The sequence below is a fragment of the Eublepharis macularius genome, chromosome 4 (assembly GCF_028583425.1).
Source record: "Eublepharis macularius isolate TG4126 chromosome 4, MPM_Emac_v1.0, whole genome shotgun sequence".
Taxonomy (NCBI): Eukaryota; Metazoa; Chordata; class Lepidosauria; order Squamata; family Eublepharidae; genus Eublepharis; species Eublepharis macularius.
In genome coordinates, this window is record NC_072793.1 from 48,677,065 (window position 1) to 48,690,028 (window position 12,964).

At 42.5% G+C, this 12,964-nt stretch overlaps 1 protein-coding gene across 3 annotated transcripts in view; it reads left to right on the top strand.

The window, feature by feature from the left end:
- Positions 1–12,964, top strand: part of CACNA1A (calcium voltage-gated channel subunit alpha1 A) — a 262,064-nt gene that overhangs the window by 210,591 nt on the left and 38,509 nt on the right. For 2 of the 3 annotated variants that reach the window (XM_054976850.1, XM_054976849.1), the window contains one exon: positions 2,140–2,236. In XM_054976850.1, the coding sequence (XP_054832825.1) occupies positions 2,140–2,236 (97 nt within the window). Of the gene's footprint in view, positions 1–1,128; positions 1,226–2,139; positions 2,237–12,964 lie in introns of all 3 variants that reach the window. The other variant, XM_054976848.1, reaches the window with a different exon arrangement.

Sequence of the window (12,964 nt, forward strand, 5' to 3'; positions counted from 1 at the left end):
AGAGGGCAGACTCAGTACCATAATTAGCAATATTTGAGCCAAACAATGATTGTGCAGTGGAACCCTTGGCAACAACTATGCTTTGTGTTTTGTGCCACATTAGTAACATCTGAGCCTAATAGGAGTTACTGGGGTATTGGCTTCACAGCCTGGACAAAACCCACAGGTAGTATGTATTATGCAGCAGTAAAAGAAATACTTGCAATAGCTCTGTTAGTAATAGATGACATGCTCCTAATACTTCAACCTGTGGAGATGTGTGTGTGTGTGTGCGTGTGTGCGCGCGCTAGGGCCTGGTCTTCCACTCTGCTTTGTAATGCTGTTCTTGTAATTTTTTGTTGTGGGGGCCCAGGCACACTGCTGCTGCAAGCAGATGCAGTCAGCAGGGTTGCAATTACGTGCACCTAGCAAAAGGTCCCCCCAGAGTTCTCTTGGTATCTTTTATCATCCCTGTGCCCTGTACAGTATGAATGCCCGTTGTGTCCAGGTTTAATGTGTTTGTTTACGCTGCCAGCCCTAACTGGCAAGCCCTGCCAAGCCCAGCTGAGGGAGTGTCCATAAGAGAGCCTGTGCCGAGTGGGGGCAGAAAATCCAGGTCTTCCCCCTCCCGTGTACTGGTTTCTAATGCATTTATTACTCAATCACATTGAAAAGAAAGGAGAGAAAATATTGGTATGAATTCTAGACCCCTTAAACTACATGGCACACATTGTGATTGATTTCTAAGGCTCTTCATGGAAGAAACACCAGAGCTGGAAGCTAAGACTCATATATGGGTCTGGTCACACCTGACTTGATTTAACATCTTCAATAAATCTCTCATTTGTCCTATAAGGCATAGTTTCCCCCATATGTTAATATAAATGGCATTCACCTTTCTTCCCACAGTTCTGACAGGGAAGCACATAGAGCTGCAATGAGGCCTAGTCTGCATGCTCTGAGAAGCCTCTTTCCTCTGATTACAATTCAATGGGAATTCACAGTTTCTCCATATACCTGAGGGAGGTGGTGTATGGCTAGACTGAATGTCTCTAGCCAGCAGCCCTGCTGTGTTTTATGTTTACATGACAGTATGTATTTCTCTTGCCCTGTAGCATCCGCACTAACTCCCGTGTATTCTTCTTGCAGTGGCCGAATTCATTATAAGGATATGTACAGTTTATTACGTGTAATATCTCCCCCCCTGGGCTTAGGCAAGAAATGCCCTCATAGGGTTGCTTGCAAGGTTTGACTTACACTAAAACCTGCTAGCATCAACGGAATGAATGTTGCTTATGGTTTCTTTAATATATATATTTCATATATATATATATATATATCTGTACACATATCTATCTATATATTGCACTTTCAAGAGTAATTTAGTAATGTGATTAGCCAACAGAATGCGTGAAATGATGCTGCCACCCGGACCAGTAAAGCATGGAGCATATCAGTTACCTTGAACCATCTCTGCTTGCTGTTAGCTGGAGCTAGGCCTGAAGGGTTCTATGAGTCTCTCTTTACCCACCTCCACCTCCTTCTGCACATTAATTTTTCATTTGGGGAGGACAGAGACTACATTGACACCTCAGCCATTTCCTACCTCTTCCCCCAATTCTTTCCACCCCTCCCTTTCCCTCCACCTTCTTTCCTTGCAGTCTGCCCTCCTCCCACATTGGCAAAGAGGGGCTCCCTCATCTCAGTCTGTCTTTCTATTTCTCTCCTTCTTTCTGTGGTTCTTCATTACTAAGGGGACTTGACTACACTCCTTGGCCCTATAACCCCAAGTGGGATGGTGGTCTGCACTGTACTCTCAGACTGAGCAAAAAGATGGATGCACAGGCTTCTGTCTGTCTCTGCTGTGATGTGAACACCTGCTCTAAACGTATAGAAGTGTATGCTTAAGCGTTTTGCTATATCACAGCCACAGTTTCAGGAACCATCCTTCTGTTCCCAGTCATCCATGAAGATCAAGCATATTCAGACTCTTTGCTGGCAAGCAGCGCAGTAATCTCTACATTTTTATCTTCCATTTTTTTTTCCTTTTCCAATTGATTTCCAATATTTTTCTCTTCTTTGCATCTTTCTCTCTTTTCTATTTTTCCGTGTATTTTTCCTTTTGTTTTTGGTTTTTTTTTTTTAATTTTTTGCTCCCAGGGGCCGGATGACTTTCATGGACATGTATGAGATGCTGAGACATATGTCTCCACCCCTTGGGTTAGGCAAGAAATGCCCAGCCCGTGTGGCTTATAAGGTAGAATAATTTTTAAGAAATAAACAAGAAATCTTTCAAGTTAGCTTCATTTTTAACCATTTTTTCCAAGAACAGAAACTATAAATCTGTAATTTTTGTACATTTCTTCCCCCTCCCAATCCAATCTCTTGAGCAGTAACAGTGTGTCCGTTCAGTATCATTAGCGTTTCATGTTTCAGAGACTCCATTATGGCCAGTAAAGGTGGGGCTGGTAAGCAACCAATCCAAGGTGCATGTTCCTACTAAAAATCTCTCATCGAAGTAACACCAGCCCATCCTTCTGCATCTGGCAGAGGAGTCACTGCTTTAAATGTTTTCTACTTCCCACTTGCATTGCCACCTCTCCGACAACCTACAGCTGTAATTACTCTGTGACTACCCAACCCATATGGATACCCCAAATTAAATGGAAGTAGCAAAGCCGGCAGGGGAAGAGAGATCAACAGTCCAAAACATATTAAATCAATAAGAACTTTGGATCAGGCCAGTATGTGAGTATATAAGACAGAAAGTCAAGATGATACCCAACCAACATTACAAGTATTCCACTTCATGTCCTGCTAACAAGGAAGTGAAGGTAACCTAAGTGAAATATTTTCTAATGAACTACAGAGCATAAATAGGAGGGTCTGAGTAGACAATACGTTAAATGGAAGTTGGGTTAGGTTATCTTTCTTTAATGCGTGACCCAGCACTCACCTTAAAAATAGAGTGTATGGCGGGGGAGGGGGAAATCGGCTCCCAAAAGCATGTACAGGACAGCAGCATAAGCTTCATCATCCACTCCCTTCCACTCCACTATGGAACCATCTCCTGGGAAGACAGGTGGAACCAGCAGTATGACAAACACCCTGCCCTCCAGCCCTTGCCTGTCAACAAAAGTAGGGTGGTGGTGGTGGTGATGAATCCTCTCCTTCCTACCTTGTGTATGTTTAAGAACCAGTTTTCCCCCTCACCCTATTTATAAGGTCACATGTTAAACATGGGTCACATGTTAAACATGAGTTGCATTGAGGTTTCTCCCAAATCAATCTTTTAACGTGTCATCTAATCAGATCTTGATGAGTCTCTAAGTCAGTCTCTCCCTAGGCCAACCTTCCCCTTTGATGTAGAACATGCCCTTCTGTTGTGGAATACCCATAAAAATCTTGTTTTAGAGCAAAACTAGGTTACAGTATAGCAAGTGTAACATGTAGACAAGCTTGGGTATCTGTATGAGGAACAATGGAGAGAAAATTAATGTTATTCCCATCATTTGATTGTGTGTGCTGCACTTGAGCTTGGAAGCATTGTAGAATATTTCCAACTAGCAACTCTCCATATACACAGTCAAGCAATGTAGCATAAATTAGAAGTTTGCCTCACATAGTTCCATTTCAGGATGGATCACTCGGTTAAAACATAGTTCTTGTGGTTGCTGTCTTCCCAAAAATCATCTTACATTTCTGTCAACAACCAAGATCAGAGGCCTCACTGCTGCCCTCATGGTACAAATAAAATCCTTCCAGCAATTTCCAACCCACATCCATTAAGTAATATGACATGGAGGGAAGCAGTGAAGGCCCCAATAATTATCTGAAACCAGAAACAGGATCTTCATCTTCTGGTCCCTGATTTGTCCTGGCAAAGTTATTGCATAGCACCAGAGTCTACAGGCCAGAACTAGATCTAAATTGAAGTACAGACTAACTGTGTGGGGAGTGACTGAGAGTAAACCATTCACTTTTTCTTTCCCTGCCATTATCTTGCTAGAAAAAGCCACCACGAGCCGCTTTTACTCCTGCTGGGGAATACTTACAGGGAGATGCGCCTATTTTTCTCCAGTGGGAAAAAAATCAGCTCAGAGAGCAAAGTACTCTCAGGAGGTTAAATTAATTTTAAAAATCAATTAAAATAAACATGAAGAAAGCATGTATCTCAGTCCTCAGTGTCCAGACACTATCCTGGAAGTTAGTCATTGTGCATTAGATAAATTTCAAACCAGATGTGTTTCCCCTTAACCCCACTTAAGTATTTCTTGGAAAATAGGCTTTTAAAATTTGGGCCATGATCATTTTCATTTAAAGAATATGAACTTGGTTGTTGGGGGTTTTCCGGGCTGTATTGCCGTGGTCTTGGCATTGTAGTTCCTGACGTTTCGCCAGCAGCTGTGGCTGGCATCTTCAGAGGTGTAGCACCAAAAGACAGAGATCTCTCAGTGTCTCAGTGACACTACAATACAGCCCGGAAAACCCCCAACAACCATCGTTCTCCGGCCGTGAAAGCCTTCGACAATACAATATGAACTTGTTTTGGAATAGGAACGTTTCTTGTTTTTAAAAAGTGGAGGCTGATGTGTGTGTGCCCCTCAGTAGTATTGTTCCAGCCCTTACTTATCAGACCTACACAAGTTCTGCTTTTCCAGAATTTCCCTGGTGGATTTTTTCATTTCACAATTAAAATGTTTAACTGATACTTTTAAAAAAATCTCCTTCAGCTACTATGGCTGGGAGCATAACAAGGTAACTAAAGAAGGCAAGAAATAACTTAAGGAAGCTATTTGTTATTTAAAAATGTTAATTTTAAGTAAGTAAAAGCTTTGGAAATTAAAAAATGAATTTACTAAATGCATAGATTCTAAAACAAGTCATAACAGATTCTTGAGCTTAGCAACAGGGTTGTAGATGTTTATGACAATTATGACTTCTATGTTTGAATCCCACCTGGAAATTTGGCAGCCTCACGCATCATGAGTCTTGGGTAGATGGTGTTTTCTGTTATCTTAGGCCTGAACTAAACATGTAACATGTGACTGTCACATGGCCATTCAGCTAGATGCCTCCAAGAGAGCACTGTTTTGCTCCATAGGAGGACTGAATGAGCACTGAATGATTGCATATGCAGTCCCTGATAGAGATGGGCACGAACCACAAAAAAACCGAACCATGAGGTTCGTGGTTCATGGGTTTTCACGAACCACGAACTGACATGAACTGGGGCAAGTTTATGAACCAGTTCATGGTTTGTGGTTCGTGGGGTTTAACTGCCCCTTTCTGGTTGCTTAGCAGCAGCAGGGAAAGGGGCATTTGACAGTTTAAAGGGCCGTTTCCTGCCTTGCAAGTGGCAGGTCCCTTTAAACTATCAGGTGGCAGGGGCAGATCCCCCCCTCGCCGCCTGCCAGCTGATAGTTTAAAGGGACCTACCGTTTGCAAGTGGCAGGGAAAGTTTAAATGGCCCTAGGGAAATGGCCATTTAAACTGCCCCTTTAATACGACCCAAACAAACCAATAGACCAGTTCGTGGAAGTTCGTGGAAATGAGCTTCCACGACCCACTGGTTCGCAGACCATGAACCGGCCTGGTTCATGCGATTTTTTGGGTCGTAATTCAATTCATGCCCATCTCTAGTCCCGGATACAACAAATAATGCCCCCCAGTCCATTCAGGTCAAGAAAATAGTGCAGGGTGGGGCTGAAGCCCTTCCCTTGCATCACAGTCTCAATCTGATTTGGGCCCCTTCAACATTTCAGAATAGTTCCCACAGGAAATCTGCAGCTGTTATCTGGATGTAAGTCCCCATTCTGCTCACATGTTATACACGATGTCTAGGTTGGTCCTTTAAGATTACTTTAAATGCATACAATTCCCCCTCATAATGAGACTGGAATGGTCACTTCAAGCTCTGTCTAGTTGGTTGCTGTTGGTTGTGCAAATTTAACACTGAAACCGATGTGTAAATAGCACCTGAAATAAGAAGACTCTGAGTTGCGTAGAATTTTGTACTAGTGTCTCCACAGTCCCTCATTTGGACTGTGCTTCTCATGCGGACCGTGCTAATTTACTAGTCTACCATTGGTGCTAGTAAGTATTAGCACAGGAATCATTATCATACATATGTGGCTTGCAAGTGCTGCAAATTTCCATGTGGAACTGAAAATTAAAAGGGAAGTATACTTTTGGAATGCTTGGCATTTACCCAGTTGTTAACCAGAAAATGCTCATATGTGTTTAATAATAACCCATGACATTTTAAGCAAAACTGGAGCGACCAAACTAGTACAAGTTGACTTTTATAACATGTTGTGGGTGTGCACAGTTTTCTGAAATGGTTTAAAAGCCTGTTTACTATTACTGGTAGACAGAAAGTATGCACTGTCAGTACAATTGCCAGTTTACCAGAGCTAAGAAGTGTAGGGCTGTTCTCTCTTATACTCACACAAAGCAACAACTTGGATACGTGCCCAAACAGAGCTCTTTCTATGTAAGAGCAGATTTGTTATGTGAATATACTGGGCCCCACGCACCTGTCAGTGGACAGCAACTGTTGTTGGCAGTTGAGTCTTCTGTAAGATTGCTCACTCATGCCCTTCCGGCTGTTTATAAAACAGGCAAAAATGTTCTCATGGTTTATTGATCAGTTCTTTTGCTTCTTCGGGTAGCTTAGACACCTATCTCCTTTCAATCCCTTAAGAACCTAGCAGGCTTCTGCCTCCATAAAGATGCAACTTCCTACCAAAGAACACAACATTGGTGGTAGTAGTTCTCTACTTTCAACCAGAGACAAATTAACAGCCACTAACCTATTTCTCTGCCCCTTCTCTCTGCTGCTCCATGCCCCTTTCTCTGTCAATGCAGTTCTAACCTATCAAAAGCTTTCCCCTTTGCCCCTCCATATCTCCACACTCTAACCCTAATCCCCATACACCTCACAAGCTGATCCATAACTTGCATTTCCTTTCTCTTTCCCACTATACTATTTATTATTCAGCAATCCAGAATTTGCCTGTGTGACATTTTCCTTGTGTGTGTGTCTTTCCCCTTTTCTTCAACCACTGGGTTTCTGATCATGATTCATGGCACAGATATTGAAATGCTCACTATTTGAATGTGGAAAGGCAGATGGACCCAATTCTCCTCTGCTGGTTTGTCAGTGGAAGTGGAATCTGTGGTTTGGAATTGTGCGCACTTTGATGCCACATGTTATAAAATGAGCATGCCATTATGTGATAGAAGGAATAAGAACATGATATCCACTCAGTCAAGAGAGGCAAAGAAAGATTAAATGCTTCCAAACATAATAACAATTAAGGGGCAATACCTGTGGCTGTTTATGCAGTGTATATCTTAAGGAAAACTGGATTAGATCTAGAAGAAGGTGGAGTGAAAATTGGTGGGAGGAACATTAACAGTTTGAGATATGCAGATTACATCATGTTACTAGCAGAAAATAATGATGATTTGAAACAACTACTGATGAAGGTTAAAGGAGAAAGCGCCGAAGCAGGATTATAGCTGAACATCAAGAAGACAAAAGTAATGACTACTGAGGAATTGCACAATTTTAAAGTTGACAATGAGGAAATCGAAATTGTTCAAGATTTCCTATTCCTTGGCTCAATCATCAACCAAAAAGGAGACTGCAATGAAGAAATAAGAAGATTGAGACTTGGAAGAGCAGCTGTGAGGGAGCTAGAGAAGATCTTTAAAGATAAAGATGTCTCTCTGGGAACCAAGATCAAGATAATCCAAATTATGGTATTCCCCATTACTATGTATGGATGTGAAAGTTGAACAATGAAGAAAGCTGACAAGAAGAAAATTGATTCATTTGAAATGTGGTACTGGAGGAGAGTTTTGCGGATACCATGGACAGCCAAAAAGACAAATAAGTGGGTACTAGATCAAATCAAGCCTGAATTCTCCTTAGAAGCTAAAATGACAAAACGGAGGCTATCAGATCATGAGAAGACAATATTCTCTGGAAAAGTCAATAATGCTAGGAAAAGTGGAAGGCAGTAGGAAAACAGGAAGACCTAAAATGAGATGGCTTGACTCAATAAAAGAAGCCACATCTTCCAGTTTGCAGGATCTGAGGAAATCTGTTAATGATAGAATGTTTTGGAGGTCTTTCCTTCATAGGGTCACCATAGGTTGGAGGTGACTTGACGGCATATAACACACACACACCTGTGAGTGAAATTCATCCTCCATCAGATGAAGGATTGTGCTTGTCTCTGTATTTTTTAAAATGGTCCATCTGTCTAGTTTCCTAGCTCAAATAACAACACCCAGTACGTCACAGGACAGTCTGAGACCAAATCATGCATATTGTAAAAGCACAGGGTTGAGAAGTGACAATTAGTCCTCAGTTGCTTCTTGCGGCTTTCAACTAATTAGTAGATCCTTACCCCACCCCTGCATTGTTATCATTGTGGTAGGGATTGGGAGGGGGAATACTTGCACGTTTCCCTGCAGTTTAAATGTAGGGAAAGAGAGGGAGGGAGGGCAGAAAGTGGTGGTAGAATCTGTAGTGTAAAATCCTTCATACAAATATTTATTTATTTATATCATATTTGTGTTCCGCCCTCCCCGCAAGCAGGCTCAGGGTGGATAACAACCTTAAAATCATTTAAAAACGTTCCATATTAAAACATTAAAACATCATATAAAAATAGCAGCACTCTTTGCCTGGCGGCAGCAATACAACTATTAATAAACAATACAGTAGTACAACTAGATATAGCAGCACAGTAACAGCAGCTGAAAAACAAACAGTGGTGGGCAGCTTTCACGGGGGGGGGGGCGGGGGGCGGGGTAGATGTTGCATCCTCCGGCCAGCGGAGGCTCAACCTCAGCCATGAGCCTGGCGGAATAACTCTATCTTACAGGCCCGGCGGAAAGATAGTAAATCCTGCTGGGCCCTGATCTCAGTAGACAAAGCGTTCCACCAGGTAGGAGCCAGGACTGAGAAAGCCCTGGCTCTAGTCGAGGCGAAGCGGGCCTCCTTGGGGCCAGGGACCAATAACATTTTTTTCTCCTGATCGGTGGGTCCTCGGGGGAATATACGGGGAGAGATGGTCTCTCAAGTACCCTGGCCGCAGTCTGCACAAGGCCTTATAGGTCAATACCAGAACCTTGAACCTGATCCGGTACTCCACTGGCAACCAATGCAGCTCGAGCAGTATTGGTGTAATATGCGCCCTACTTGGTGCTTTCATAATGACGCGCACCTCTGCATTTTGCACCAGCTGCAATCTCTGGGTCAGGCTCAAGGGTAGGCCTGTGTACAGCAAGTTACAGTAATCTAACCTAGAGATGACCGTTGCCTGGATCACTGTAGTTAAGTCGCAGGTAGACAGGTAGGGGACAAGTTACCTGGTCTGCCGCAGGTGGAAAAAAGAAGACCTGACAACCACTGCGACCTGTGCCTCCATTTTCAGGGAAGCATCCAGGATCACCCCCAGGCTCCTGACCCTCGGAACTGGCACAAGCTGTGCCCCATCAAAGGCCAGGAGCCGGAGTCCTGAACCCTGTCCCTCATGGCTCAAGTACAGGACCTCTGTCTTTGTTGGGTTCAGCTTCAGTCGACTCTGTTTCAACCAATCAGTCACGGCTGCAAACGCATGTTCCAGGACATCTGGGGCTGAGTCAGACCAGCTGTCCATCATAAGATACAGCTGGGTGTCATCTGCATATTGATGACAAGCCCGAAACTTCGCACCAACTGGGTAAGGGGGTGCATATAGATGTTAAACAATAAAGGGGAGAGCATTGCCCCCTGCGGGACCCCACACACCAATGGGTGACGAGGTGACAATTTCTCCTCAAGTGCCACCCTCTGTCCCCGACCATGGAGAAAACAGACAAGCCACTGTAAGGCAGTCCCTCGTATCCCCACATCGGCGAGGCGGTGAGTCAGAATATCATAATTGACTGTGTCGAATGCTGCTGATAAATCCAATAATATCAGCAGCGCCGAACCACCTCAATCCAGATGTCTGTGAAGGTCGTCCGTGGGGGCGACCAGCAGCGTCTCCTTGCCATGTCCTGGCTGGAACCTGGACTGAAAGGGATCTAGGGCCAAGATATCCTTCAGGAAACCCTGTATCTGTTCCACTGCCACCTGCTCATACACATTTATATGAAGTTTGGATCGCAAGGAGAATTTTTGCAGATGGAAAGGGAGCAATCACCAATTATTTGTCCCTACTGCAGACCTCTGATTCCCCCACAGTATTTCTGAGGATCTCTTTTCCTCCAGGAGCAGCATTCCAGGGGATAGTTTGGGCTGCAGGGAAGTCATGCTTCATGGATGAAAATCCCATTAATCTGCAGAAATCTCCAGTGGATCCAATCACAAGAACTAATTGTGATTTGAGTCTAGTAGCACCTTATAAACCAAAAACATTTTCTGGCTATAAAATTTCAAGAGTCAAGCTCCCTTTGTCAGATACACGTTGGAATACGAGTAGGAATTGCATACTTCCTACTAAGGGAGTTTGACTCTTGAAAGCTTATGCTGAGAAATTGTGTTGGTCTTTAAGGTGCTATTGGACTCGAGTCTTGTTCTTCTACTACAGTGGCCCACATAAAACTATCTTAAAAGAATTAAGCGCATGATCTGGACTAATAAAAAAAGAGAAATAAGGAAGGTAAGATCTTGAAGAACTTTGAAGAACTGAGAAACAGTAGTTTACAGTGAATGTGAAAAACAAATGGTAACAAGAACAGAGAATGATAAAGTGGGGAGTCATGGCAGAAATGACCCAACAAGATGCTATGGACTACAGAATTCAAAACAACATTTTAATGTGTAGGAGAAAGCTGGGAGAAAGTCGAGACAATAAGAACCTGAAACAGAAGTATCAACAGAGATAAAAGAGTGAAGTTTCAGGATGTTAAAAAGAAAAGTCCCACATGCCTTAACAATAGAAGAAATTTGAAGAAAAAAATTAAAAATGACATAGAGGCTGAAACTGGGAAGAAGAAAGAACAGCTAATAGATATATATTGAGAGAAGGAGGAGATTTAGAGGTGAAGACAATGAATTTGTCAGATAGAAAAGCAGTAATGCTAAACAGAACAGAAGGAGGAAGAACAGAAAGCCAATGTGACCTGTTTAAAGTTTATAATTAAGACCAAACTGTTTAATCAGTAACACATAATTCCAAAAGCATAAATTGCTATAGCCAACTCTATATGCTATGTCAAATAAAGTCTATGAGTTGAAAATTTCATCAAGAAGATCCAATCTCAGTAAATCAAGGTAGAAACCATAGTGTCTCCCCATTGTAATAAGTAGAACTATCTAGCAAGGGTTGTTTACCAAAATTAGATTTATTGTTTCAGCCCAAAAGCCATGACGGCTGCAATATCGCACCAGAAACTTAAAATAAAAACACAATATGCTTTAAAAACATGATGTGTTATTATCACATCAAAAACTTACAGTGAAAACACAATTCAATATATGTAACAATATAGGAACATAGAACCAACATCATTTCTTTATCCCCTAACTATCAGCTGTACACTACTGCATAAAATCCTGTCTAATTTTGGCAGCACATAAGGAAAAACATGCCATCTTGTGGGCTCTGACTCGTCCAGAAAATGCTTGATTTTGTGTTTGAGAATGCAATCCGCCTTAATACTCATCTTCTGGCATAGCAGATAAAAGTAGTAATGTGACAAACCTTCAGTACTTTTGTGCTGCAGATGCATTGTCTCTGTATGGGAAGTTGAAGACCTTTATATATACAACATACTGGATACTTGTGAAGAATGCACCCATATTGCACAGGTGCAGATGGAAGGGAAACTATGCAGTCAGGGAATACAAATCTCTCTCATTCCAGCCATTTGTGTCTGTCATGCTTTTTACAAAACCTAGATTTCTTCTGCTAGTTTTGTGAAGGCTAGTAGCCATAATGACTAGTGGGAACTTCCACACCCAGAGGCAGTAAACGTCTACATATAAGTTGCTGGTAATATAACCCCTGGGGACAAGATTGTATTGAAGACAAGAGCTATAAAGCTAGATTACTTGGTGCCATGTTAACTTTTTACAAGGAAGCTCCCTCCCATGAGAGGAAATGCAGCGGTCCCTAAGCAGAAGAGGTGGATAGGCACTGCTTTCAAAGGCCAATTTTAACAGGAGTGTATAGGCAGAGGATTGTATTGGCTACTGGGAATCCTTGATTATTTTCCTGGCTTTATGAACAAGACTTTCAGGGCAATCTTATGTAAACCTACTCCAGTCTACATCTGTTGAAATAAATTGTTTTGGTCACACAAGTAACTGCATAGGACTGCACTGTTAATATGAGATGAATACAGGCTTGGTAAAAAGAGGATGGAGACATGGAAAGAGGAATAAAGAACATGAACTTTGGGCTAGTGGCTTGGTTTTCAAGACCCACAAGTTCCATTCCCCGCTGTGCCACTTCCATATCTGTGCTTCAGGGCCAAACTAGACATGGCAGTGTCCTTACAGTTGCCACAAGAATGTCACTGCCATTTTAAAGTCATTTAAAAATACATTGAGTGCAGCAGGCTGAGTTACTGTTGCCCTCCCATGCGCACCTTATCAAGTGCATGCCAAAACAGCTGCACGCACACACACCACAGTTGAAAAGGTGCGGGGGGGGGGGAATGAACGCCACGTTGCAGGCCCAATCAGGATTGGGCGCTCACAGGATTTTTAATGGCAGTGTCCTTATGGCTACTATGAGAATGCCTTCATGTTGTCCCTCAGTTTCCTAACTGAATAAAAATGTGTTTTGAGTAATATCTCACAATCACTTCCCTCTTTCCTTTGCAGTTGCCTGCTCCTCTGTTTATACTTCCATATTCTTTCTACTATCATTATCTACGCATCTCTATGTTCATTCCTCCATGACATTGGTTGTCCAGAAAACCACTGTGTATCTGCAAATCTCTTGCCTGTCTGTGGGGAAAGAGTGGTGAT